The following is a 26,756-nucleotide window of genomic DNA, read 5'->3' as shown; positions in this document are numbered from 1 at the left end:
GGGAACCCGGATCGAGCAATCCTGAGACCACGAAGCTCGAAATCCCAACATTTAATTAACCAAGGTGAAGATGCAGACAAGTCAACATAGGCACTATATTGCTGAGGTCTTCGCCTGCACCACAAGCCTTCTCTGGCTGAAGCTTGAGATTTCATTAGCAGCGATGAAAGATGTCTTTGAAGTTTTTCTTGTCTGTAGTTGGGAAGAAACATCTTCCTTACTGCTGTATCCAAGGTAATCCTGATGATCTGAATTATCGTTGCCTGGAGTGGGCTACACTTCTCTATGTTCCTAAGATGCCCGACCTTGGCAGACCTCCCATCAGGGAATCCACTTTCACTGGTAAAGAAAACTCTTCTGTTAACTTCTCAATTGAATATCGCTTAGATAGCAACCGTGAAAACAATTGCTTCTCTAAATTCACCCACTTATGCATAATAACCTTTTTTATTGATGCATAAAGAGGCAGAAATTAGGCTTTTTTGAAACACTGACTGAAGAAATCCTCCTTTTAAGGATCCTCCATTGTTGTTGGCAAAGCAAGGTGTTGCTAATATGCTGTAAAACCTCTGACAGTTCAGGGCCATGAATAAATCCTCATCATCATCACCATCATTGTAAGAATCTGGCTCTGTGTATACTATACCAAAGTAAGGTATTGTGTGCACAGAGACCCCAGAGGTATAGCAGAGGCTAAACTAGGTAAGCACTAACAGCTCTCTTTGTGGTAGTGTGGGAGAGCAGTTAGGCCTATCCAGAGGAGGTGTTAAGCATTTATTGTATTCACTCAATCAAGGTCTGATTACACACACTCAGAGACAGAATCCAGACCGATTAATTAGGAGTAAAAAATGTATACTTATGCTTTATTTTAGAACCAAGTAGGACTTAGTACAGGTAAGTACACTCCAATGCAAGACTGTTCAAGGAAATGCAGTTGTAATTGTAGTTGCACCCATTACAGGTTTGTATATGCTTTGGAAACAGTTTAAATTAATGAAACAAAGTGAGAGGTACCCCTTAAAAGATTCAAGGGAAGTAGGGTTAAACAACCAATACTGAGAAGAAGTTCCCTTGAATAAGATACGAGGAAAGGGGAACAGACAACAGTACGACAGGTGGTCCAAAACCATTTCAACCACCGAAACGCGTCGACGCAATTTCCAAGTACAATTCCTAGACTCGGATACCGGTGTTGACACAATATAAAAACTGTGCACAGCACATGGTTATCACATTGAGTTCGAATGTACACCTAGTACTGTAACAATTGGATGTCGTACTGTTGTCTGTTCCCCTTTCCTCGTATCAATATTGCTGGTCGATTTTGATCTCCATGTATGCCAAAAAACCGTTTTAACAATTTTTTCCTCCAATTTATTTGTTTTTATTTGTGTACAGTGGTGCTCTTGCCCACTTGTGTTTTTTAATATATTTTGTAATATTAATAAATTGTGTACAATTTTCTTAACTTTATTGTCCTAATTGATTTGTTATTTAAGTTGTTTTATTGAATATCTTATTCAAGGGAACTTCTTCTCAGTATTAACAGTTTAAATTACACAGCAATTACTTTTTTGTTACTTTTGGATTACTTTGAGTTCTGGTGGTGGTAAGACTAGATACCAGACCTTAGGATATCACAATACAAGGTAAGTAAGACAGTTTATACATTTGCAATTTAGTTCTCTTTTCTCCATACAACCATCAGTTCAACAGTTAAAACATTTTAGGCCCAAAATCTCTTAACATGGGTTCCTATGGGAGAAAGGTGTCAGTGGTTTCTCAGGTAAATACACAACCATGCAAAAAGGGGCACTACAATCATCCTCTGCAACTGAAGGGATAGTCCTGGGAAGCGTAGGTGGTGGAGGAAGAGACTCTCCAGCAACAAATGCTGCCTCAACAGACATTTGTATCATTAACTGGATCGACTCCAAAGTAAGTGCCTCTGTGGAGGCAGGACCAGGCACCTCAAAATCAGAATCAGCATAATTTCTCTTCTATTGCCTTACTGCCTCCATGGTGCTTAACAGCAGGCAGAAAAACATAGCTTTTATATATTGTTGGTTGCTATCTACTTCCCACTTTCTCTGGTTGCTTAGCAACCAGGACTTGAAACCCCACGAGATTGCAGTCTAACAAACATTACAAAACAAAGGCAAGAGTTCTGCTTGTGTCTGTACATCTGTAACTGAACCAGGTTTTAGAGCAGACATTTGCCATTTAACCATCAGGACTTGAATCACTAATCTACAGAAATAGCCAAAGACTTTAATCAAATAGAAAATGGGCTGATAGAGCAGGTCCTTGTACCCAGTACACTGTGTGCCCAACCATTCAAGCATGTCTTACGACCATGCATTTCCTTTACTGCAGCCTACTCTGCGAGGCCAGTCTTCAGGGAAACATGCTGGGGGACAATGTTAATTACACTTGATTCGCATAATCCCATACATATTCAGAATATATAACAATTATCTTGGCAGAATAATATTTGTGTTTCAAGAACCACAAATACAGGAAATTTGAGATTGCGATTTCCTTTGTTTGTATCAGTAACAGGAAGGGGAAGTATGTTACCTTTGTAGTTTTATGTTTTAGCTTTGGCAGAAACCATTTCTGCCCTCCAGACTCCTTCTCACTCAGTAAGGACTGTGAAGAGGAATACCTGAACTCTGAGTAATGATGATTACCGGTAAGTAACCGAGGCATTTCCAAACCTGCATGTTGTCTTAGTCTTGGTCAACTTCCGTAGTCGTTACGTCCATTTTTTGGAAAAAGTCATCGTTGGTCATATCTCTACACTTCTCCTAGCCCTAACAATGGTAGCAGACGTAGAGGTATTAAACGAGAGTGATGACGGAAATACTACTCACCCATTCTCAAAGTCCTGCTAATGCACCACTAAAGTCCTAGATCACATACCCGCAATTTGGACCCAGAAACTTCAATAGAATATGTATTTGCCTCTGCAACATAGTGACAATAGATAAAATTGCCAGTCAAACCGGTGTTCATACTAAAGGCTGTAGTACAATGCATGGCTAACCAAGCTAAAAATTAGGTGCAATGGAGAAGTTTCTCATATACTATGTTTATAATGTATGCTGGGGAGGAATGTAGTGTGCCACCAGTTACCTGAGTAACAGCCTACACGCATCCCTAAACTCTGATGCATAGATGACAATTTTTCCAGGTCCATGCCTGAGGAACTTATAGACCTGGTTTTATAATGGAATTAACATAACTACAAGTCCCAGAATTCAAAGAAAAAACCTGGAACGGAGCAACCCATCATACCTACTGACTTGCACAAAATCGCACTGTATGATGAGGGGGCGAGTCTCGTGTGAGGAGCTCTTTTGGCCCTACCCTGTCCCCAAGCCCACTCCCAAAAAAATAAAAGCTTGCGGAGCCTTGTGCAGATGTCCTGAGCTGTTTGCACACCCCTTAATTGACATCAGCAACTCAAAGCGTCAGAAAGCGAGATGAAATTCCCTATTTTACAGTGGTTTTCGGCTCCTTTTTCCTGTCACTTTGTGATATACGCTCCTCACTGGGTGACCGAGGGATGGGAGCGAAATCGTGTGTCACAGTGGCACCTGTGAGTTGGCAGATCTGTCTGTCATCACCATGAGGGACGCTGGGAGCAGCAATAGGGTGCATATATAAGTCAGGGCTCGAGTCGGGGTAACGGCGTCCCCCCGCTTATTTTACTGGGAGCTCGATAACTGGAGCAAATGGAACCATACATTCACTCTTTGGCCTCTCTGGGCGAGATCCGAGGTCATTAAGAACGCTGCTCACGCGCTGGCTTCACTGATGCAATCGCTCTGAGGGGTGAGCGAGGGGAGGCAATGAGTCTGATGGTGCAAGCCACCTTTCCTGACGTCACTTTCTTTCGTGACATCAGTGTCCCCCCACTTCTGTTTTTTTAGGTCTTTTGCCCTGATATAAGTACAGAATGACATGAGGCTCCACACAGTCCAGCTCTAACAAGTTTCCCACGCACATGCTGAGGTGCTACTCCAGTCCAGGTTTTTCTCTTTGAATTCTGGGATTTGTAGTCTTCTTTCAATGATAAAACTAGAACTACAAGAGCCAGAATTAAAAGAAATAAACAAGGACTCAGTAAACTTGGCAGCTGTGAGTAGGGTGACCAGACGTCCCCGTTTTCCCAGGACGGTCCCCGTTTTTGGAGAAATGTCCCCGTGTCCCGACACTTTTCTCCAAGTGACTCAAATGTCCCCGTTTTCAAACAGTGTCCCAGGTAAACACAGAAATGTCCCTGTTTTTCATTGTTACAGTTGAGCATGCGCGTGCATGCTCTTTTTGTACTGGCATTTGCTAGCCTGTGATGTTTTATTGATTTTTGGCAAATATATGCTGTAGTCCTTAAAAGTGTAAATGTATTAAGAAGTACTAATGCTGCTGTGTAAAGGAGAGGGGTGCCAATAAAAGACCTCGGATTTGTTGTCTGTAATGCTTCATCTCGGTCTGTGGAGGGAGCTGTTGTTGTTGTCCCTTTTCTATGTCTATGACAGCTATCAAATAATCCTACTTTTATGTCGATGGTTACTGCAAACTGTAGTCCTACTTCTATGTCTATGACCGGTCCCTGTTTTTTGTTTTGAGAATCTGGTCACCCTAGCTGTGAGGTCCCTGCCTCCTTCCTTGCGCCAGAGTCACATGGAGCGACCCTCGAGAAGGGACCAGGCGAGGCTCGATAGCCTCACATCCAATAGCTAAGGCGAAAACATTTAAGTCTTAGGTGAAGGGAAATACGCCAGCTGTCATTTGCTATGAGGCTGGTGGAGTTTATAGTGGCCACGGATTGGCTGGATAAACATTTGCTAGTCGTTCATTGGTTGTGATGCGCTGGATTGTTCACGTACTCCTTTTACTCAAGCCGCCTCGGACTTCCCGGAGTGGGCGGGCTTTAGTTATGTACCCCTTATGCTGATTCTCATTGGGTGACAGCCTGTCCGTTTCGCTGTGCCGGAAGCAGCTGAAGAGCCCGGCCCCGGTGTCCGGGTGGAACGGGCTGAGGCAGCTGAGTCCGGCTCTGCAGGAGCTGGTGTGGCGCATCCGCCGCCGAGAGCCACCCGGGCCGTGTGTGCGTCACTTCCGGCGGTGTTCCCGGCCCGGCTCTTCCGGTACCTCCGCCGTAGGACGTGGCCCTTGAGCGCCGGGGCTGAGGCCTGGGCGGTGAGTGGGGCTCTCCGGGGTCTGAATCCTCCGCGGGGGTGGGGCTGGCTCCTTCCCTTGTCTCCGGCTCCCTGTGCGTTCATTGCACTGAACAGTGCATGCTGGGAGATGTAGTCTTGGTGTATTCTCCTGGATTAACGCACCCGATAATGATCTGTTGCAGGAAAGTGCAAGACTCGTTTATCGCGTGCTCCCTTCATGTGCAGCACAGAAGCAGGCTTTCAGGATGTTAACCCGTGTGGGGTGTGGCTGAAGGGTGTTTTAGATTTTTGTTTCGAGTCTCGGTGAGAAGTACTTTCCAGAGCCTAGAGGTGGGGTCGGTGGGTGCCTGAAGGGGTGATGGGAGTGCATGATGCAGCCCTGGTTCTGAGAGAGGGCAGGATGCAGTCTTGATTGTCAGAGAGGGCAGGGAGCAGTCTTGATTGTCAGAGAGGGCAGGGAGCAGTCTTGGTTCTTAGAGGGGGCAGGGTACAGCCCTGGCTCTGAGAGAGGGCAGGGAGCAGTCTTGATTGTCAGAGAGGGCAGGATGCAGTCTTGGTTCTGAGAGAGGGCAGGGTGCAGCCCTGGCTCTGAGAGAGGGCAGGGAGCAGTCTTGATTGTCAGAGAGGGCAGGATGCAGTCTTGGTTCTGAGAGAGGGCAGGATGCAGTCTTGGTTCTTAGAGGGGGCAGGGTACAGCCCTGGCTCTGAGAGAGGGCAGGGTGCAGTCCTGGTTCTGAGAGAGGGCAGGGTGCAGTCCTGGTTCTGAGAGGGGGCAGGGTGCAGTCCTGGTTCTGAGAGGGGGCAGGGTGCAGTCCTGGTTCTGAGAGGGGGCACGGTGCAGTCCTGGTTCTGAGAGGGGGCAGGGTGCAGTCCTGGTTCTTAGAGAGGGCAGGGTACAGCTCTGGCTCTGATGGAGGGCAGGGTGCAGTCCTGGTTCTGAGAGGGGGCAGGGTGCAGCCCTGGTTCTGAGAGAGGGCCGGGTGCAGTCCTGGTTCTGAGAGAGGGCAGGGAGCAGTCTTGATTGTCAGAGAGGGCAGGATGCAGTCTTGGTTCTGAGAGAGGGCAGGATGCAGTCTTGGTTCTGAGAGAGGGCAGGGTACATCTCTGGCTCTGAGAGAGGGCAGGGTGCAGTCCTGGTTCTGAGAGAGGGCAGGGTGCAGTCCTGGTTCTGAGAGGGGGCAGGGTGCAGTCCTGGTTCTGAGAGGGGGCAGGGTGCAGTCCTGGTTCTGAGAGGGGGCAGGGTGCAGTCCTGGTTCTTAGAGAGGGCAGGGTACAGCTCTGGCTCTGATGGAGGGCAGGGTGCAGTCCTGGTTCTGAGAGGGGGCAGGGTGCAGCCCTGGTTCTGAGAGAGGGCCGGGTGCAGTCCTGGTTCTGAGAGAGGGCAGGGTGCAGTCCTAGTTCTGAGAGAGGGCAGGGTACAGCTCTGGCTCTGAGAGAGGGCAGGGTACAGCTCTGGCTCTGAGAGAGGGCAGGGTACAGCTCTGGCTCTGAGAGGGGGCAGGGTGCAGTCCTGGTTCTGAGAGGGGGCAGGGTGCAGTCCTGGTTCTGAGAGGGGGCAGGGTGCAGTCCTGGTTCTTAGAGAGGGCAGGGTACAGCTCTGGCTCTGATGGAGGGCAGGGTGCAGTCCTGGTTCTGAGAGGGGGCAGGGTGCAGCCCTGGTTCTGAGAGAGGGCCGGATGCAGTCCTGGTTCTGAGAGGGGGCAGGGTGCAGTCCTGGTTCTTAGAGAGGGCAGGGTACAGCTCTGGCTCTGATGGAGGGCAGGGTGCAGTCCTGGTTCTGAGAGGGGGCAGGGTGCAGCCCTGGTTCTGAGAGGGGGCAGGGTGCAGCCCTGGTTCTGAGAGAGGGCCGGGTGCAGTCCTGGTTCTGAGAGAGGGCAGGGTGCAGTCCTAGTTCTGAGAGAGGGCAGGGTACAGCTCTGGCTCTGAGAGAGGGCAGGGTGCAGTCCTGGTTCTGAGAGAGGGCAGGGTGCAGTCCTGGTTCTTAGAGAGGGCAGGGTACAGCCCATGCTCTGAGAGAGGGCAGGGTGCAGTCCTGGTTCTGAGAGAGGGCAGGGTGCAGTCCTTGTTCTGAGAGAGGGCAGGGTGCAGTCCTGGTTCTGAGAGAGGGCAGGGTGCAGTCCTGGTTCTGAGAGAGGGCAGGGTGCAGTCCTGGTTCTGAGAGAGGGCAGGGTGCAGTCCTGGTTCTGAGAGAGGGCAGGGTACAGCCCTGGCTCTGAGAGAGGGCAGGGTGCAGTCCTGGTTCTGAGAGAGGGCAGGGTACAGCCCTGGTTCTGAGAGAGGGCAGGGTACAGCCCTGGTTCTGAGAGAGGGCAGGGTACAGCCCTGGTTCTGAGAGAGGGCAGGGTGCAGTCCTGGTTCTGAGAGAGGGCAGGGTACAGCCCTGGCTCTGAGAGAGGGAAGGATGTAGTCTTGATTTGGAGAGAGGGCAGTAGTCTTGACTCTGAGAGGGTGGGTAGGATGTGGTCTTGATCCTGAGAGTGGTCCGTCCCTGCCAGGCTATGGATAAGAGGTATCCATGATTCTGTGAGTGGACAGGGGCGGCCATGGTTCTTACTTAGGGTAACCTCTAGCCTTGATTCTAATTCAAGGAGGGGGCATTATAAAGCCATGATTGTGAAAGTGGGATGGCTCAGCCACTATTAGCGTGAGGCTTGGAAGGGGCTTCCATGATTGTGAGACAGAGGTATCGGATTCTCTTGATACCAATTTTCGTGATCCTAAAAGCTGGTAGGGTATCCAGGGCTTGGGGTCTCAGTATGGCCAACCAGAATGTGTCGACTTGTAGGGATGCACCCTGCATTTGGTGAGTGGAGAAAGTGTGCTCCATCTGAGTGCAAAGTGCAAGATGCTGAGCGTGGGCGGGGGTGTCTGGGCCTCTGGTAGTGGGGAGGGCCTGTGAGGACTCCCACCAGCTTGTAGGTGATCCGGACTCATGAAGCATGCTGGCGCTTCTGAGGCCCCGGGAGCTGGTTGGTGCTTCCAGAGTTAATGGTACATATAAGCTTCTAGGAGTCTGCAGGTAAATCTAGCATCACGGAGAGGCCGGTAGGGTACTCCAGTTTCAGAGAGCCGGCCAGGTTAGTAGGATCCAGGTATTGGCAGCATCCGCAGGTTTAGACCCATCACTAAACCTTACTGTGTATTTGGGGAATGTTCCAGAGTCTGGTGCTGGACCCTTAGGTGCAATGCTGCACTCCCCCCAGATGGGGTGCCAGGGTTTTAATGTCTTCCCCTCCCCGGAGACAGCTTGCTAGGGTTTTAATGCCCCCCCCCCTCCCTCAGACAGGGTGCCAGGGGTTTTAATGCCTTCTCCTCCCCCAGACAGGGTGTCAGGGTTTTAATGCCTTCCCCTCCCCGGAGACAGCTTGCTAGGGTTTTAATGCCTTCCCCTCCCCCGCATACAGCGTGCTAGGGTTTTAATGCCTTCCCCTCAGACCGGGTGCTAGGGTTTTAATGTCTACCCCTCCCCGCATACAGCTTGCTAGGGTTTTAATGCCTACCCCTCCCCACATACAGCTTGCTAGGGTTTTAATGCCTTCCCCTTCCCCTCAGACCTGGTGCTAGGGTTTTAATGCCTTCCCCTCTGACAGCTTGCTAGGGTTTTAATGCCTTCCCCTCCCCTCTGACAGCTTGCTAGGGTTTTAATGCCTTCCCCTCCCCTCAGACAGCTTGCTAGGGTTGTAATGCCTTCCCCTCCCCCCAGACAGCTTGCTAGGGTTTTAATGCCTTCCCTTCCCCTCAGACAGCTTGATAGGGTTTTAATGCCTTCCCCTCCCCTCAGACAGCTTGCTAGGGTTTTAATGCCTTCCCTTCCCCTCAGACAGCTTGCTAGGGTTTTAATGCCTTCCCCTCCCCTCAGACTGCTTGCTAGGGTTTTAATGCCTTCCCCTCCCCTCAGACTGCTTGCTAAGTTTTTAATGCCTTCCCCTCCCATCAGACAGCTTGCTAGGGTTTTAATGCCTTCCCCTCCCCTCAGACTGCTTGCTAGGGTTTTAATGCCTTCCCCTCCCTCAGACCGGGTGCTAGGGTTTTAATGCCTTCCCCTCCCCTCAGTCAGCCTGCTAAGGTTTTAATGCCTTCCCCTCCCCTCAGACAGCTTGCTAGGGTTTTAATGCCTTCCCCCTTCCCTCAGACAGCTTGCTAGGGTTGTAATGCCTTCCCCTCCCCTCTGACAGCTTGCTAGGGTTGTAATGCCTTCCCCTGCCCTCAGACCGGGTGCTAGGGTTTTAATGCCTTCCCCTCCCCTCCCTTCCTCTCCCCTCAGACAGCTTGCTAGGGTTTTAATGCCTTCCCCTCCCCTCAGACTGCTTGCTAGGGTTTTAATGCCTTCCCCTCCCCTCAGACTGCTTGCTAAGTTTTTAATGCCTTCCCCTCCCCTCAGACAGCTTGCTAGGGTTTTAATGCCTTCCCCTCCCCTCAGACTGCTTGCTAGGGTTTTAATGCCTTCCCCTCCCTCAGACCGGGTGCTAGGGTTTTAATGCCTTCCCCTCCCCTCAGTCAGCCTGCTAAGGTTTTAATGCCTTCCCCTCCCCTCCCCTCCCCTCAGACAGCTTGCTAGGGTTTTAATGCCTTCCCCTCCCCCCAGTCAGCCTGCTAGGGTTTTAGCTTCTCAAAACCCACCTGTTCCCACAATAATTTGCCTATTCCCTTCCCGTTTTTTGCTTCCCCCCTCAATGGCTAGTACAATCCCAGCGCTGGGACGCCCCCGGGCAGCCATGCGCTCTAGAAATCCCGTTTTCATTTCATTTCATTAATGCCTTCCCCTCCCCTCCTCTCAGACAGCCTGCTAGGGTTTTAATGCCTTCCCCTCCCCTCCTCTCAGACAGCTTGCTAGGGTTTTAATGCCTTCCCCTCCCCTCAGACAGCTTGCTAGTGTTTTAATGCCTACCCCTCCCCTCATACAGCTTGCTAGGGTTTTAATGCCTTCCCCTCCTCTCAGACAGCCTGCTAGGGTTTTAATGCCTTCCCCTGCCCTCAGACCGGGGGCTGGGGTTTTAATGCCTTCCCCTCCTCTCAGACAGCCTGATAGGGTTTTAATGCCTTCCCCTGCCCTCAGACCGGGGGCTGGGGTTTTAATGCCTTCCCCCTCCTCTCAGACAGCCTGATAGGGTATTAATGCCTTCCCCTCCCCTCAGACCGGGGGCTGGGGTTTTAATGCCTTCCCCTCCCCTCATACAGCTTGCTAGGGTTTTAATGCCTTCCCCTCCTCTCAGACAGCCTGCTAGGGTTTTAATGCCTTCCCCTGCCCTCAGACCGGGGGCTGGGGTTTTAATGCCTTCCCCTCCTCTCAGACAGCCTGATAGGGTTTTAATGCCTTCCCCTGCCCTCAGACCGGGGGCTGGGGTTTTAATGCCTTCCCCTCCCCTCAGTCAGCCTGCTAAGGTTTTAATGCCTTCCCCTCCCCTCAGACCGGGGGCTGGGGTTTTAATGCCTTCCCCTCCCTCAGACCGGGTGCTGGGGTTTTAATGCCTTCCCCTCCCTCAGACAGCCTGCTAGGGTTTTAATGCCTTCCCCTCCCCTCAGACCGGGTGCTAGGGTTTTAATGCCTTCCCCCTCCCCTCAGACAGCTTGCTAGGGTTTTCATGCCTAATGCCTTCCCCGCCCTCAGACCGGGTGCTAGGGTTTAAATGCCTTCCCCTCCCCTACTCTCAGACCGGGTGCCAGGGTTTTAATGCCTTCCCCTCCCCTCAGACAGCTTGCTAGGGTTTTAATGCCTTCCCCTCCCCTCAGACAGCTTGCTAGGGTTGTAATGCCTTCCCCTCCCTCAGACAGCTTGCTAGGGTTTTAATGCCTTCCCCTCCCCTCAGACCGGGTGCTAGGGTTTAAATGCCTTCCCCTCCCCTACTCTCAGACCGGGTGCTAGGGTTTTAATGCCTTCCCCTCCCTCGGACCGGGTGCTATGGTTTTAATGCCTTCCCCTCCCTCAGACAGCTTGCTAGGGTTTTAATGCCTTCCCCTCCCCTCAGACCGGGTGCTAGGGTTTAAATGCCTTCCCCTCCCCTACTCTCAGACCGGGTGCTAGGGTTTTAATGCCTTCCCCTCCCCCGGACCGGGTGCTATGGTTTTAATGCCTTCCCCTCCCTCAGACAGCTTGCTAGGGTTTTAATGCCTTCCCCTCCCCTCAGACCGGGTGCTAGGGTTTAAATGCCTTCCCCTCCCCTACTCTCAGACCGGGTGCTAGGGTTTTAATGCCTTCCCCTGCCCTCAGACCGGGTGCTAGGGTTTTAATGCCTTCCCCTGCCCTCAGACCGGGTGCCAGGGTTTTAATGCCTTCCCCTCCCCTCAGACCGGGTGCTAGGGTTTAAATGCCTTCCCCTCCCCTACTCTCAGACCGGGTGCTAGGGTTTTAATGCCTTCCCCTGCCCTCAGACCGGGTGCTAGGGTTTTAATGCCTTCCCCTGCCCTCAGACCGGGTGCCAGGGTTTTAATGCCTCCCCCTCACAGGATTCCACATTGCCTTCCTTCTGTCACTGAGCTGCGCCTCCATATGACTGACTCCTAACCAGCCGCCCAGAGAGCTGTGGTAACTGGGGGACACCTGGGTCCTACAGGTACCCCATCTGCATCAAGGTGAGCAGATGTGGGCGTGTAGGGCGCCTCGTACGTCACCACAGAGGCCCCAGTCATAAGTGTCTGGAGTCCCCTGCCCATGCCCTGGGGCAGCAGTTCTGGACATTGGGCTTCTGCGGCCCCCACTGAATGATCGCTGAGCTCCGGGGACCCCCGCCGAGGCATTATGGGGAGCTGGGGCCCCTGGCGAAGCGAATTCTATGATTTGAATCTCGAAACAATCTACAGAAGGAAGTATGCACCAAACTTATGCTCAGATTTTTAAATGTTTTAATTTACGATTAAATGTAGAAAAGGTTTTCCCATGTTCAGTTTTTCTTCATTTGTGCAGAATTGATTCATTTAAATGTGTAATTCCCGGCCTCCCACGGACCACGGGTTAAGAACCGCTGCCACGGGGCCTTTAATGCTGCGAAGGGTGGATTCCCCCTTTATATCCCAGGTTCTGCGTCGATCGGGTGAGGCCCGCAGCCAGGGGCCCTTCGAGGGCCCTCCTGCCTTGTTTGAGGCTTCCTTGGAGCGTTGGCTTGTATTTCTGCCGGCCAGTGATCCCTCCTGCTATTTCTGCCCTCCCGAGGACCGGGGTGGGGGGGTGGGGGGGGGGGGTTGAGGGTTGAGTGTTGAGTAGGGGCTGTGGGCGCCTACAGAGGGAGGGTATATTTAGCCTCTGGTGCTCCCTCCATGTGGCCCCTCTCGCCCTTCACCGAGCTACGCCCCCTGTACATCCCTGGCGCCCCACTCGCCGCCCCCTCGCAGGTGCGGTTGTGGTCTGCAGCTCTAGCCCTGGGGATAAGCCCCCACCTCCTGCCCCCAGCTCGACGTCACCAGCCCCCCTGATGTATACCTCCCAGCCTCACCCACCTGCGCCCCTTCTCGCTGCCTCAGGCGATGCCCTGGTGGAAAGCCCTTTATCTAGATACATTACTGCTTGCGTCACGCAGCCCCCCCCCCCCCCCCCTTGGCCCCCAGACAGGCCTGGGTACCCTCCCCCGCCGGGCTTGAGCTCTGGGCCCCGCCCACACCCCTACAGCTGTTCTTTGGTCCCCTGTCTGAGCCCCCCCCCCCCGCTCCATTTTAAGTAACACTTGTGTCATTCACTCACTGCTGTCCTTCCCTCCACAGAGTCACCGCTCCGAGGCGCTGGGCAGAGGGAAGCACAGCTTCAAGGCGCTCCAGAGATAAGCACGGCTCCGAGGCCCTCATTGAGAGGTACAGCTTCAAGGCGCTGCGCTTCAGAGGCACTGCTCCAAGGCGCTTCACAGAGGCACGGCTCCAAGGCCTGCGGGCTCCCGAGCCTGTCCCGGCACCATGACGAGCGAGGCGGTGGAGGACGAGGGCCAGTTCTACAGCAAGGCCCAGCAGTACTGGAAGGAGGTCCCGGCCACGGTGGACGGCATGCTGGGGGGCTACGGACACATCTCCAACATCGACATCGCCGGCTCGCGCAAGTTCCTGCAGAGGTTCCTTGAGGTGAGTGCACGCGAGCTGTGGCTGCACAGCTCTCCACCTGGGCAGTAAGTCCGTGGTTTCACCCCCTCTGAGCTGTGACACCCCTAGAGGTGACCCCCAGGTCCCTGCAGAGGTTCCTGAAGGTGAGTGCGCGTGAGCTGTGGTTCCACACCTCTACTCCTGGCAGTCCTTGGTTCACACCCTCAGAGCTCTGACACCCCTGGAGGTGACCCCCTAGTTCACGCAGAGGTTCCTGGAGGTGAGTGTATTCGAGCTGTGGGTCCACACCTCTCCTTCTGGTCAGTCCTTGGTTCAGCCCCTCTGTGTTCTGACACCCCTGGAAGTGACCCCCGAGTTCCTGCAGAGGTTCCTGGAGGTGAGTGCACGAGAGCTGTGGCTCCACAGCTCTCCTCTTTGGTTCCACCCCTACAGAGCTGTGACACCCCTGAAAGTGCCCCCGAGTTCCTTTATAGGTTCCTCGAAGTGAGTGCACGAGAGCTGTGGCTCCACAGCTCTCCTTCTGGTCAGTCCGTGGTTCAGCCCCTCTGTGTTCTGACACCCCTGGAAGTGACCCCCGAGTTCCTTCATAGGTTCCATGGGGTGAGTGCACGAGATCTGTGGGTCCACAGCTCTTCTCCTGGGCAGTCCTTGATTTTACTCCCTCAGAGCTGTGACACCCATGGAAGTGGGGATACAAAACTGGTAAACAGAGGGTCCACAGGAAAATGTAAAGAACTACGAAGACACTTTCCCAAGAAACTGCGAAACAAACTCATTTTGTCTTGAGGCCTCATGTGTTACTTGGTGCCCAACGGCACCCTCCACAAGTCAACCGTATCTAACCAGGCCTTAATCCAGCCCTCAACTGGGCAACCCTGGTAGGGGACCAGAGTCCCATCACTCACAGAGGTGGCATGCTTCATCATCTGGGGTCTCATCCTGGCTGTAACCCCTAGTACAGCCGAGGGCTGCAACCCCCTCACTGAGGGAGGAGCACAGGAAGGTTTTAAAGGATCTCCTGGGATAGACTAAAAATCCTGAGGGTGATGAGCTGAGATGTATCGATGAGTGATGGGCGCAGTGCTAATGAAAGAGTAAGCAAAGTGAATATAAAACTGGCCACTAAGAGATAACTCTCTTTCTATTATCACACCCTTAGTGTCTGGGTTAAAAACAGTGCGAAGGCAGTTTTGAAAAAATAACTCCGACCACAGCTTAGTTAAGCCCGGGGTACCGACGGATAGAGCGGTGCCTCACGCCCTGAGCAGTGGCCAGGTGAGATTAGGCTATTTATCCGCACACTACGGGTTTAACTACACCATGCTCTTTGAACTGAATGAAGTGGTGCGATAAGTTGTATCTTTCTCCTTTTTCAGTTACATTCATGTTCGTATCACTATTTTTGTTAACACCCATAAAACGCAGTAGCGTATCATTTTTAGGTCCTGAGGAAGACACTCTTTAGGTCACAAATAGCTGAAACATGTAGATCGACCCTCTAACTAGAAGTGGCAGTTTATTTACACCCTTTGCAGTATTTTTAGTTGAACCAACCTCAACCCTGCTTCAGAGCCGGCTTTTGGGGATGTCTGCTCGTTCTGCATAATTCAGTCCTCCAAGGTATGGCCCCCACTTCTCCCATCAAGGGCCTTGAGCCTACAGTATACTTGTGAAGCCGCCTGTCTGCGAGGCTGCCTCAGCCTGTACTTCAGCGGGGACTCGTCCTGGACCTCACAAGTGGGCTTCTGTATTCCAATGCATGCTTGACTTGAAGATGCGTAAACCTCTGGGTCTCTGACCGGGAGTCCGTCAAAGGCTAAACGATGGCCCCAGGCGGTCCCAGGGGTTCAGATCTTCCAGTTTATCTATGTTGGGCAGAAGTCGAGGGTCCCCCGTGTAGGCTCACTCCTCCGCCCAGCAGCTCACTGTGCCCCCTGCCACTGCCTGACTACTGTCGAGGTGTGAGTTGCTCGGGTATGCGAGCCCACCCACCACAGAGTGCCCCTGGGCACCCCTTGGCCCCGGAGTTCTCCTCTGTGCCCAATCTCAGGCACCCCCACACCCTTCAAGCATGTGCCTCATGATGGACCACAGGTCAGTTGCAAATTCCTTTTGTTTAACACCTCCCTCTCCACCTACATGCCCACATCTGCGCACAGACTCACCGCTTCCTTACCAGATATACCCTGGCATCTGTTTACCCAAAACGTTCCTTCACCCTGGCCCAACTGTGGTACCTCCGACTCCAAGGCTGCCCCGCCCTATGGTCAGTGTTGCGTGGACTTGGAAACAAGTGCTGGTGTCTGTTCAGTGGCTGACTGCCAAGTATGGACCAGTACCTTGAGCTGCTCTTCCACTCAGCTACTAGTAATAGGAGAGACCAGATGAAGGCCAGGCCGGAAGGCGTCTCCTGGCAGCGGTGGCACTCCGAGTAGGGTAAATAGCCACCCGCTCGTGGTGGAAGAGGCTCGAATGGCAGAGTGTGGCGAGGGATTATCAAATCACCCTCTCACACACCATAGAAATCAGAATCTTCCGGCACTCCAATGCTTGCTATTTATTCTGCCTGTTCTTTAGATACTTTTACCAATCCCTTTTGCTCCACCAACCCTTTCCTTCTAAAAATGCCGAACCTTTGGACACCTACTCAACACACACTGGAATAGACCATCTGAAGTCACCCTCCTTCACCCTCGTTGCAATCCTCACCAAAACCCAGTCGCCTACTGACAGTTGACCTGGGCGAGCTTTATGCCTCAAATCAAACAACTGCTTGGTATGCAACTGCTTCGTGGCAACACGGTCAGCAACATCCACCAACAAGTTACCCGTTCTCTCCTTGTTAAGTCTTCTGGCCCCATCAGGACAAAAAGAGAATCTGGGAAATTCTTTCTTATAAAAAGAAAAGGAGACACCCCTTTGGTGCTTTGAGGAGTAAGAAGATATAACCATACTTCTATTTAATAAAAACTCTATAGCATCATATCCCATTGCTATAGCAGTCTGGATACTCTCCTTAAGAAGGCGATTAACTTCTGCCACTAAACCGTTAACAGGAGGAGAATAAAATGCAATGGTAATGTTTGACTTGTTCCTCCATAAATGCACACATTCTTTTTGAGACACAATGAGTGCCACTGTCGGAAACCAACTCCTGGGGAGCACCTTCAGTGAGAAAAATACTTCTAACAAACTTCTAATGCAGCTAAAAAGAGTCTCAGCTAAAATCTCCAATCCATGGTACAACGGGAGTCTCAATGAAAATAGACGAGCCATGCGAATGGCAGAGCGCACCTGGAGAACAGCTCCCTCTGCACTGCACCTGAAAATCCTGAAGAAAAAGAGAAACGCCTACTTCAGGAAAATAAAGCGCTCAAAGGCAAACTTCTTCAGCCTCCAGCTCGACCAAGCAAAAAACCGTCCAAGAAAACTGTTTGAGCTAATCGGAACACAAGCCAAGGAACAACCCCAACCTCTAAGTACTTTATGCGAAGCACCCTCCTGTGAAGACTTCGCCGCTTTCTTTACCCAAAAAACTGACAACATAAAGAGTGAGCTCCGCACTGACGCAAGCCTCTTCGCCACACCCAACTGTATAACACCCATCGAACCAAAAAACAATGCTACATGGTCTTCCTTTGAAACCTACTCCGAAGAAGAAATAGGCAAACTGCTCAGCACCTTGAAACCTTCCAATCACCTCACGGATCTCCTCCCTGCGAACGCTGTCAAAGATTTCTCTCCATTGCTCCTTCCACTCTGGACTAAAATTATCAACAGCTCGCTCCAACAAGGAACCATCCCAGACTCCCTCAAAGTTGGACAAGTCACACCTTTACTAAAGAAACCTACCGCCGACCCATCCGACCTAAACAACTACCGCCCCATTACCAATATTCCCACTCTCGCCAAACTATTGGAAAAATGCGCACAACTACAACTGACTAAACACATTGATCAGTTTGATCTCCTCAACCCTCATCAATCAGGCTTCCGAGCAGGACACAGTACTGAAACTGCTATGACTCACATAATTGACGACGCCCTTCAAATCCTAGATCAAAATGATACCTGCCTCCTCATCCTTCTTGATCTCTCTTCAGCATTCGACACTGTTAAACATGAGAATTTACTCGAACTTTTGAACACAAGAATGGGTATATCTGGGACTGTTCTCAAGTGGTTCACCTCCTTTTTACACAACAGGTCGCAGAAATTCAAGAGTAACAACCTGATGTCCTCGCCAATACCTGTTTCGTTAGGCGTCCCCCAAGGATCTTCCCTATCACCAACTTTGTTCAACCTAGTTATGGGACCTCTCACCACCTTGCTACAAGCATCCAATGTACTTTTTCACATGTACGCAGATGATACCCAACTATATCTCAAATTACAATCCCCCAAAGACATTCTTCTCCTGAACTCAACGATCAGAAGCACCCAATCCTGGCTTGCCGATAATCATCTCAAACTCAATGCTCTGAAAACAGAATTCCTTCTGATCTCACCTCCCGCGAAGATCTCTACCACTCAAACCTGGCTTAAACAGCTAACTGCACTCAATGTCCAACCCACCATAGTGGATTCAGCAAAATCTCTAGGCATAACTCTCGACTCCAATCTCAACATGCAGCAGCATATAAGCAAGGCTACTAAGGGAGCGAACTTCCAAATCAATACCTTGAGGAAACTTAAACCCTTCCTGCCAGCCAAATACTTCCAAACTGCAGTACAAGCACTAGTAATCCCGCGAATTGAATACGGCAGCATCGCCCTATGCGGTCTTCCGTTAACGACTACTGCACCCTTAAGAGCATCTCTAAACGCTGCAGCGAGACTCATCACTGGGTCAAAAAAACACTCGCATATCTCCCCTGACTTGAAATCCTTGAACTGGCTGCCTTTTGAAGCCAGAATACATCTGAAAATCGCCTGCATGACACACAAGGCTGTACACCTGAGCTCTCCCGGATACCTCACTCAGAAACTGTCAATCTCTGGCGGCTCTAGAAACACTAGAGGCACTAACAATCTTCTGCTAAAACCTCGTAGATTCCGGAAGGAAAAAACTTATAAACGCTCATTTTCAGGAATGGCACCCAGGATCTGGAACTCACTCCCTCCTGAAACCAGGCTCATCTCCTCCATCACACTGTTTAAGAAAGAAGTAAAAGCTATTCTCATGGCCAAATACACTTGACCTATTAATGTGGATCTGTAAGACTCTGCACCGATATGTATTATTTAGCTCGATCCCTACGACTGTGTTTTACCTGTATTATTGACTTACCTGACTATCTATGCACACATTTATTTGTAATACTTGCATTTTTTGATGTACCTGTTCCACTTTACTCCCTAATGACCTGTTTTTCACTCAATTGTTGGTATTCCCTGCTTTGTAAAGCGCTCTGATATCTGCAAAGATCTTGTTCGCGCTATATAAAACTTTCAAAATAAAATAAAATAAAGCCAATAACGGACTCCGTGCCAGGGTGTGACGTAAATTAAAAGAACACCCATTTACTGAAATAATCAGCTAACGCCATTATATATCGTTGCCCCGCAGGCAGTAGTTCGAATGGCCCTTGAAAATCCAAAGCTACTTTGCCCCACGCCTCCTCAGGCAAAGACACAGGAATAAGAGGGATTTCATGCTTCTTCCAACAACTTCTTCAACAGCTCTCTCCAACAAGGCAGCATACCTGACTCCCTCAAAGTTGGCCAGGTCACACCTCTACTAAAGAAACCTACAGCCGACCCCTCGGATCTCAACAATTACCGTCCCATCACCAATATCCCCACTCTCGCCAAACTGCTGGAAAAATGCGCACAACTACAATTGTCTAAACACATTGAGCAATTCGATCTCCTCAACCCTCACCAGTCAGGCTTCCGAGCAGGACACAGCACAGAAACTGCTATGACTCACATAATTGACGACGCACTTCAAATGCTAGACCAAAACGACACCTGCCTCCTCATCCTTCTTGATCTCTCCTCAGCATTCGACACCGTCAAACATGAGAATCTACTAGAACTACTAAACACAAGAATGGGCCTATCTGGAACTGTCCTCAAGTGGTTCACTTCCTTTCTTCACAACAGGTCGCAAAAATTCAAGAGCAACAACCTGATGTCCTCGCCAATACCTGTAACGCTAGGCGTCCCCCAAGGATCTTCTCTATCCCCAACTTTGTTCAACCTAGTCATGGAGCCTCTCACCACCTTGCTACAAGCATCCAATGTACGCTTTCACATGTACGCTGATGACACCCAACTTTACCTCAAATTACAATCACCCAATGACATCCTGCTCCTGAACACAACGATCAGTTGCACCCAATCCTGGCTTGCCGATAACCATCTCAAACTCAATGCCCTGAAAACTGAGTTCCTTCTGATCTCACCTCCAGCTAAGATATCAACCACTCAACATTGGCTTAAACTCCTAACCGCACTCAATGTCCAACCCACCATCGTGGACTCAGCAAAATCTTTAGGCATAACACTCGACACTAATCTCAACATGCAGCAACATATCAGCAAGGCAACAAAGGGAGCGAACTTCCAGATCAATACTCTGAGGAAACTCAAACCCTACCTCCCGGCCAAAGACTTCCAAACTGCAGTACAAGCACTAGTCATCCCACAAATTGAATACGGCAGCACCGCCCTCTGCGGACTCCCCCTAACTACAACCGCACCACTAAAAGCTTCTCTAAATGCTGCAGCAAGACTCATCACTGGGTCAAAAAAGTACTCCCACATTACCCCTGACCTGAAATCCCTGAATTGGCTGCCTTTTGAAGGCAGAATACAGCTGAAAATTGCCTGCATGACACACAAGGCGGTACACCTAAACTCACCCGGCTACCTCGCTCAGAAGTTGACAATCTTTGGGGGAATTAGAAACACGAGAGGCACAAACAATCTCCTGCTAAAACCTCGAAGATTTCGGAAGGAAAAAACATACAAGCGCTCCTTCTCAGGAATGGCGCCTAGGATCTGGAACTCACTCCCTCCCGAAACCAGGCTGATCTCCTCCACTACACTCTTTAAAAAAGAAGTAAAAGCTATCCTCATGGCTAAATACACTTGAGCTACTATTTCGAATCCCATTAACACCTTGCACCGTTCTGTATTACATGTTTGATTCTTGACTTATTTGTATGAGTTGTTTTATCATCCACATGAGTGGTTGTGTCACTTAGTAGTACTATTATACTGTGATTTATTGAGTTACTCGTCTGAATATGCTCCCCCTTGCACCCTTCTATGTAAAGCTTGATTTGCTTGTTTGACTTTGCTCCCTCATGTACCCGTCTATGTAAAGCGCTCTGATATCTGTGAAGATCTTGTTTGCGCTATATAAAACTCTTTAAATAAAATAAATAAATAAATAAATGCTTGTCAGATACTAAACCAGCAGAACGCCCTTCAATAAACATTTCACCCGAGCTTCCAATGATGGCCACCAATAAAATTGCTTCAAAGCTTTGCAAGTACTTGTTACTCATAAATGCCCTCCATGTGCCTCACTAATAAGTAGGGACCTGAGAGATGAAGGAGGCACACAACGATCACCCCTCGCTACAACTCCTTCCACCATCGCTAGCTCATCTGAAACTTGGATGAAAGGATGCATGGACGCCTCAAAACCCCTCTGGCCATCCATTCGCCATAACGCTTCACACCTTCTACAAAATCGGCTTGTAACCATTTTTCGTGTGAAATGGGACCAGCTCTAGAAACAAAAACATCCACTAATGCAGACACATTCATCTCCTTGAGTTCTCACAGGAATCTTCCTGAATGGGAAGCCTGGAAAAACAGTCTGCTCTACTTTTCTTAAACTCTTCACGTTCAATGGTGCTGTACCGAGCTTCAGCTGAAGAGAGAGCAAGTGAAGCGAATGCAGCCTTACGCTCCTTGCCATGAATGACGCGAGCAAGCACAGTACTCAACCGGACTCGCATCAACTGTTGCCAAACACTCTTTATCTGCTTGAAATGGAGCAAGTGCAGGTGCCGAAATAATGAGCTTTTTGACAGAATCAAATGCAGATTGAATGACGTCATTCCATATATACTGTACCTCTTCCATAAGAAGATCCCTCTGGAGTTGTACTCTGTAGGAGTAACCACTTACAAATCTGGAATAGTACTCGCTAAGACCAAGAAATGATCTCCGCGAACCCTTATCTCTAGGAACCTGAGCATCCTGAATAGCTTTGATGAGAGGCAGCTTGGAAGAAATACATTCGGGGCCAATAGAATGACCTAAGTATCAAACTTTTGAGCATTACATTTGCATTCATCAGACCATAATCTGATACCATAATCACTAATTCTGCATTTAACTTCATCCAGAATTAAATCCTGCTCAGCCAGAGTTTTGCTAAGATCAGAAAATCATCCTGAAAGGCCTGCCCCCAATAACGCCCTCCAGAATGGTGTCCATCAATCTTTGAAAGACACTGGCCACAGAGGCAAGCCCAAAATGTAACCTTGAAAATGTGTATGCTCCACAGGGAGGCACAAACGTGATAAGCAACCGTGAACCAGCGTCCTAAGCAATTTGATGATACGCCGACTTCAAATCAAGAGGAAAGTGAGACGCATCCCCAATATTGGCTAGCAATCCATGTATTTTAGGTAAAGTGATAACTCTCAACCACAATGCAGTTGGTTAAGCTGCGCAAGTCAGCACAGAGCCTGATACTTTTATCCTTTTTGCGCACTATCACGAGCTTTCTCTTTTTTTTTTTTTTTTCTTTTTTTTTCTTGGATAGGTTGTATCTGCATCCTCTTTATAGAGAGCCTGATAGTAACGCCTAAAGACCTCTAGGATTTCTGTTGGTTTTTTATAGATATGTTCCCCCTCTTTAATTTCAGTAATAATATTTTTTGAGATAGCCTGTCTTATTTTTAATGCTAGAGCCCTTCCAGCATTCTCACCTGTTTCGTACATTCCCAATCTGCGGGTATGATATTCTGCTGCCGCTTTCCTTGCTAGTTGCCGGTGAATATCTGCTTTTATTATGTTTAAACTATCTAGACTCTGAGAACCCTGAATCCCGTTATATACATCTCTCCTATGTTGTTCCTCGGCCTTTGCCAACCTATCCAAGAATCCCTCCCTTTCTTCCTTTATGTTTTTCCACAATCGTGCAGAAAAGCTGATAGTCTCACCTCTTAAACCCGCCTTGAAGCTATCCCAAACCATACCACGAGAAGCACTATATCTGTTGGCATCAAAAAATGCTTGAGACCAACTCTTTATATGTGCGATGTCATTACTATCTAATAGGAGTTTCCTATCGAAGGACCATGGTCTCATTCTTCCTCTTGGATTAGTGATAGACAGATCCAAGACGAGAGGGTTATGATCCGAGATTAGCTTTGGGAGCATAGAAATTTCTACGGTGCTGAGGAGAGTTGCTGTTACTAAGAAATAATCCAATTTTGTGTATTTATTAAATGGGTGTGAAAAGTATGTGAACCCAGGATCATCTTTCTTTAAATTGCCCCAGACATCCTTCAGGCCATAAGAATGAATTATAGAAGAAATTGCCCTGAATACCCGGGGTTTTCTTCCTTTATATTGGGTATTGCCTGTAAAATCTGCCGAGATATTAAGGTCACCACATAGTACCACAGGTGATGGCCAGTTGGTAAGCTCCCTTTCAATGTGATTCATCACCCCAGCATCATCCAAATTAGACCCATACACTGAGCAGAGAGTAATACCTAATCCCAATTCACATATAGCCCATCTTCCCAGTGGGTCAGCTTTTGATTTTTTAACCCCACCCAATCCAACCCGACCAATGATAGCTACCCCCTTTACAGTTGAGGTCTGCGAGGAACACGAGAATATTTCATACCCCCTTATATTTAACCAATGTTTCTTTTTCCATGGCAGATGAGTCTCTTGTAGACAAACAATATCGGGATTTACTACTTTTACATACTCCACGAATTTTTCCCTTTTTTTCCAGTCATTCAATCCACCTATATTAAGACTAATTATCTTAATCTTTGACATAGCCCTGGAGGGAAACCAACCAACAAGCTAACCAATCACTTTTTAACTTATGCCTAACAATAACATGTATAACCACTTTCATTTTCTCCAGTGTATCAACAAACATTAATGCATGAACTTTCTTTTTGCTTCTTTTTCTTCCCCCTACCCCCCCTCCCACAAAGAGCCCTCCCAGCCCCCCCCCCTTGAACATAACTCACCCCCCGGTGAGGCGCGCAGACGAAGTCTGTGCAAGTGATGGGTGCGGCAATGAACACAGTGCACTTAATAGACCCAAAGTCAACCTCGGCTTATATACAACCACAGTTAACCTACGAAGCTCCCCCAAATCACACCACGGATCTCCCTGCAATAACAAAATTTACTAAGTGATACTCTAACTGAACCTTAAGTTAATCTAAGCCTGAGCCTTCATTCAGTGACACCGTATGCTAAATAGAGTCCAAGAACTCCTGGGCCTTGATTTCCGAGGAGAAATACGAGGTCTTACCAAGATGAATAATCTTTAACTGAGCAGGATTGATAAGGTAGACCTGGACCTTTTTGTCCTGAAAAGGCTTGATCAATTGCCTTAATCTCCATCTACGTTCCACAGTGGAATGACAAAAGTCCGGTCTGACAAAGAAGGACCCTCCTTCAAATGTCCTTTTAGCATCTGGCCGGGCTTTCTCTGAGATGGACTGACGGAGAAGAAAATTGCCTATGTAAATTAAGATTGCTCTAGGCTTGTCCCCTTCTCTGGCATTTTTTTTCATTCTAAAGGGTGTCCTATGTGCTCTCTGTATTTCAGTTGTCCAGTTCCAACCGGCGATGTCAGGAAAAGCTTTCTCAAATATTTTGACTATGAACAACTTGGCATCCTGTCCCTCTGCCCCTTCCGGAATACCCAGGACTCTGAGGTTGTTCCTTCTTTGCCTATTTTCAAGGTCCTCGAGCTTCCACTGGATGTCAATTGCTTGGGCTCCAAGATTTTCTACTTTGGTCGTGGCTGCGGCCGCCTCGGCTTCAGTGGCGACCACCCTCTCCTCTAAATTTGAGACCCTGTCGCCGACGTTTACCCAGGCTTTAGAGAGCTTTCTAACCACTGCTTTCATCTTTCTCATCGCCGCCTGGGATTTGATACTGTCTGCTCGGGTTTCCTCTCTGTGAGCCGTTATTCCTTGATGGATTGACTCCATCATCGTCATCAATGATAGCTGTGTGGGCTCGTTGGGCTTTAGGTTGCATGATTCCGAGTTAAAATTCCCTTGAAGAGATGTCGTAGGGGAATGGTCCCAAGCCAATGCGTTATAATCTCTTTGTGGCGGTGCATTTTTTATGATAGATGAAGGTAACCCAGCTTCACTGTCACTCTCTGTTTCCGGATTGCTGCCATCAATATCTGAACTATGTATCTCGTCGTCCTCTTCTGACCAGTTGGCCTCCTCTGTAACCGAGAAAAAACATTCACTAGGGGTCTTTTCCTTTTCCATTTCCTTCTCGCCATGAATAACCCCAGAATAGATGGTTTTAGTTTTAGGGTTGTCAGGTAGTCCCTTGTTTTTTTCCGAGCCCGTTGCAAAACTGGTACCTTCTTTAAATGAATCAGCTATGGGTATGCCCTCTTTAGTTGATAAAGCTGCTGAGCCTTGTGTTGAGGAGAGCAGTATATCCTGTGAGGGCACTGGCGAGGGTAGTACGGTGGTAGTCTCATTATTGCTGGATACAACGAAATCCCCAGACCCCAATCCGACATCTAGAGACTCTGGGTGCGTTGTTATCAGATTATCACCAACTATAATGTTGTCCCTGGCAGCCTCCGACTGATCCGATCGAGGGATCTGTGGGTCTATGACTGGGTTTTTCTCAAGAGTGCTAACTGGCAATAGTAACGGTTGATTGAGGGACTCACATGTTGCAGACAGATTGGGTTGTGGAGGTATTACAGTTTGTACCAAAAGCCCGGAGTCCGCCGCTTCTAGAGCTGGCTCGATATCCTTCAGTTTCCTTTTTTTTTCATTCCGATTCAGCATTTCAACCACGCTGACCGTTGCTGTGGCTGTAGCTAGACGGGTTCTGACCTTGGGTGAGTTCTGACCCACAGCTGTCTGCATCTTTGCCCGTACTGATCCAGTTTCTGAGGCTGCCCCTTCTAGCCCAAGATTTGCGCCATTGTCCATATTTGAGCTACTAGCTAGATTGCCAGGCACAGATGCGCCTTCCACCATGCCCTTTTTCTTTGTTTTCCCCCCAGTATTGACTTAAGGGGGCATGGGTGCAGCCACTATTAATCACGAGCTTTCTCAATGATGTTCTCAGAAATCATCTGATCAAGCAGGGATTTAAGTTCATCTCTAAAGTTCAGAGGGACAGGATAGGCCTTGTAAGACCCAGGTATGGAGTTTTTATTTTTAAAACAATGGGATGACGTCATTTTTCGCAGAACCAACAGAATTGCTGAAATCCTCTGGAAACTTTTTACTCCACAACACCATACCATCTTGGTTGATAGACTGAACACAAAGCAGAGGTACATCAGAAATTCAGACTGGGTGATCAGCTCCAGCTACTAACATTATACCAAGCTTTGCTAAACCCTTCCAACCCACAGTAGACCTGCCCTTTCTTGCAACATACTTTTTTTGTCACAGCAGATCCTCCTAAGCAGTTTATTCAATCACTGAAAAATCACAACTTGCCAATGTCTTGATCTCCATATTCTTTACGTCGAACGTCAGGAGCTTGTAACTGTACACAATCTCTCCAGTTAGAATAGAGCAAAGTATCAGATATAATTGTGATAAGAGCCCCGGAATCGCACATCCTGTCCAAAGGGAGTGTACGAACTAGAGTCACTTCGCAGATGGGATCCTTACATTTGCCTTCTGATACCGGGACATATCCAGATTGAGAACTAGGTTGGATAATTCCAAACTTTCAATATCTGAAGGAACTTCAATACTGTTAACTCTTGAGTTGTCTTTCCCCATTCTGCAAACACTATGGAAGTGCCCTTGTTTCTTGCATTTTAACACCAGGTTTCCCAATTGCAGGACATTGAGGGACATTTCCCAGGTGTGATTTCGATGCACATCTATAACAAAACGCGTTAGATTTTCCTACAGCTTTTCAAATTCATACTTAGATTTCACAACACTGATATGCATGGGATCTTTGACGGCAAGCCCTGCCAAGGAAACAGAAGACGCTGCCTCTTGGCCCATGACACGCGAAGATTCCACAGAACGTTCAGTGCTCTTTGCCACCATTAATACTTGCTTTAGAGAAGGATCTCTGTAACATAAAATATACTCCTGAACAAACTGGCCACGGAAGTAAATGTCTAATGAAGCACCAAAATTGCAATTAGTTACCAAAAATGTTAGGGCTGATAAATATTCGTCCATGGATTCGTCTACAGCTGTCTCCTCACAAAATTGAACTTCTCCAAAAGAATGCTTGGTTGTCACAGAACATTTTTGCAAGCGTGCTTTGACCTCAAGAAATTGATCCCAC

The 26,756-nt window shown here is 49.0% G+C and overlaps 1 protein-coding gene across 2 annotated transcripts in view; it reads left to right on the top strand.

Moving 5' to 3' along the window:
- Positions 1-4,928: 4,928 nt before the first annotated feature.
- Positions 4,929-26,756, top strand: part of NTMT1 (N-terminal Xaa-Pro-Lys N-methyltransferase 1) — a 37,583-nt gene continuing 15,755 nt past the window's right edge. Inside the window, exons 1-2 of one of the 2 annotated variants that reach the window (XM_086924843.1) lie at positions 4,929-5,211; positions 12,885-13,232. In XM_086924843.1, coding sequence (XP_086780969.1) covers positions 13,071-13,232 — 162 coding nt within the window. In that variant the 5' untranslated portion in view covers positions 4,929-5,211; positions 12,885-13,070. Of the gene's footprint in view, positions 5,212-12,884; positions 13,233-13,535; positions 13,588-26,756 lie in introns of those variants that run through there. The other variant, XM_086924844.1, reaches the window with a different exon arrangement.

This window comes from Lissotriton vulgaris, chromosome 5 (assembly GCF_964263255.1).
Source record: "Lissotriton vulgaris chromosome 5, aLisVul1.2, whole genome shotgun sequence".
Taxonomy (NCBI): Eukaryota; Metazoa; Chordata; class Amphibia; order Caudata; family Salamandridae; genus Lissotriton; species Lissotriton vulgaris.
The sequence above is the reverse complement of the archived record's forward strand: the minus strand, read 5'-3'. Positions and strand labels throughout refer to the sequence as shown.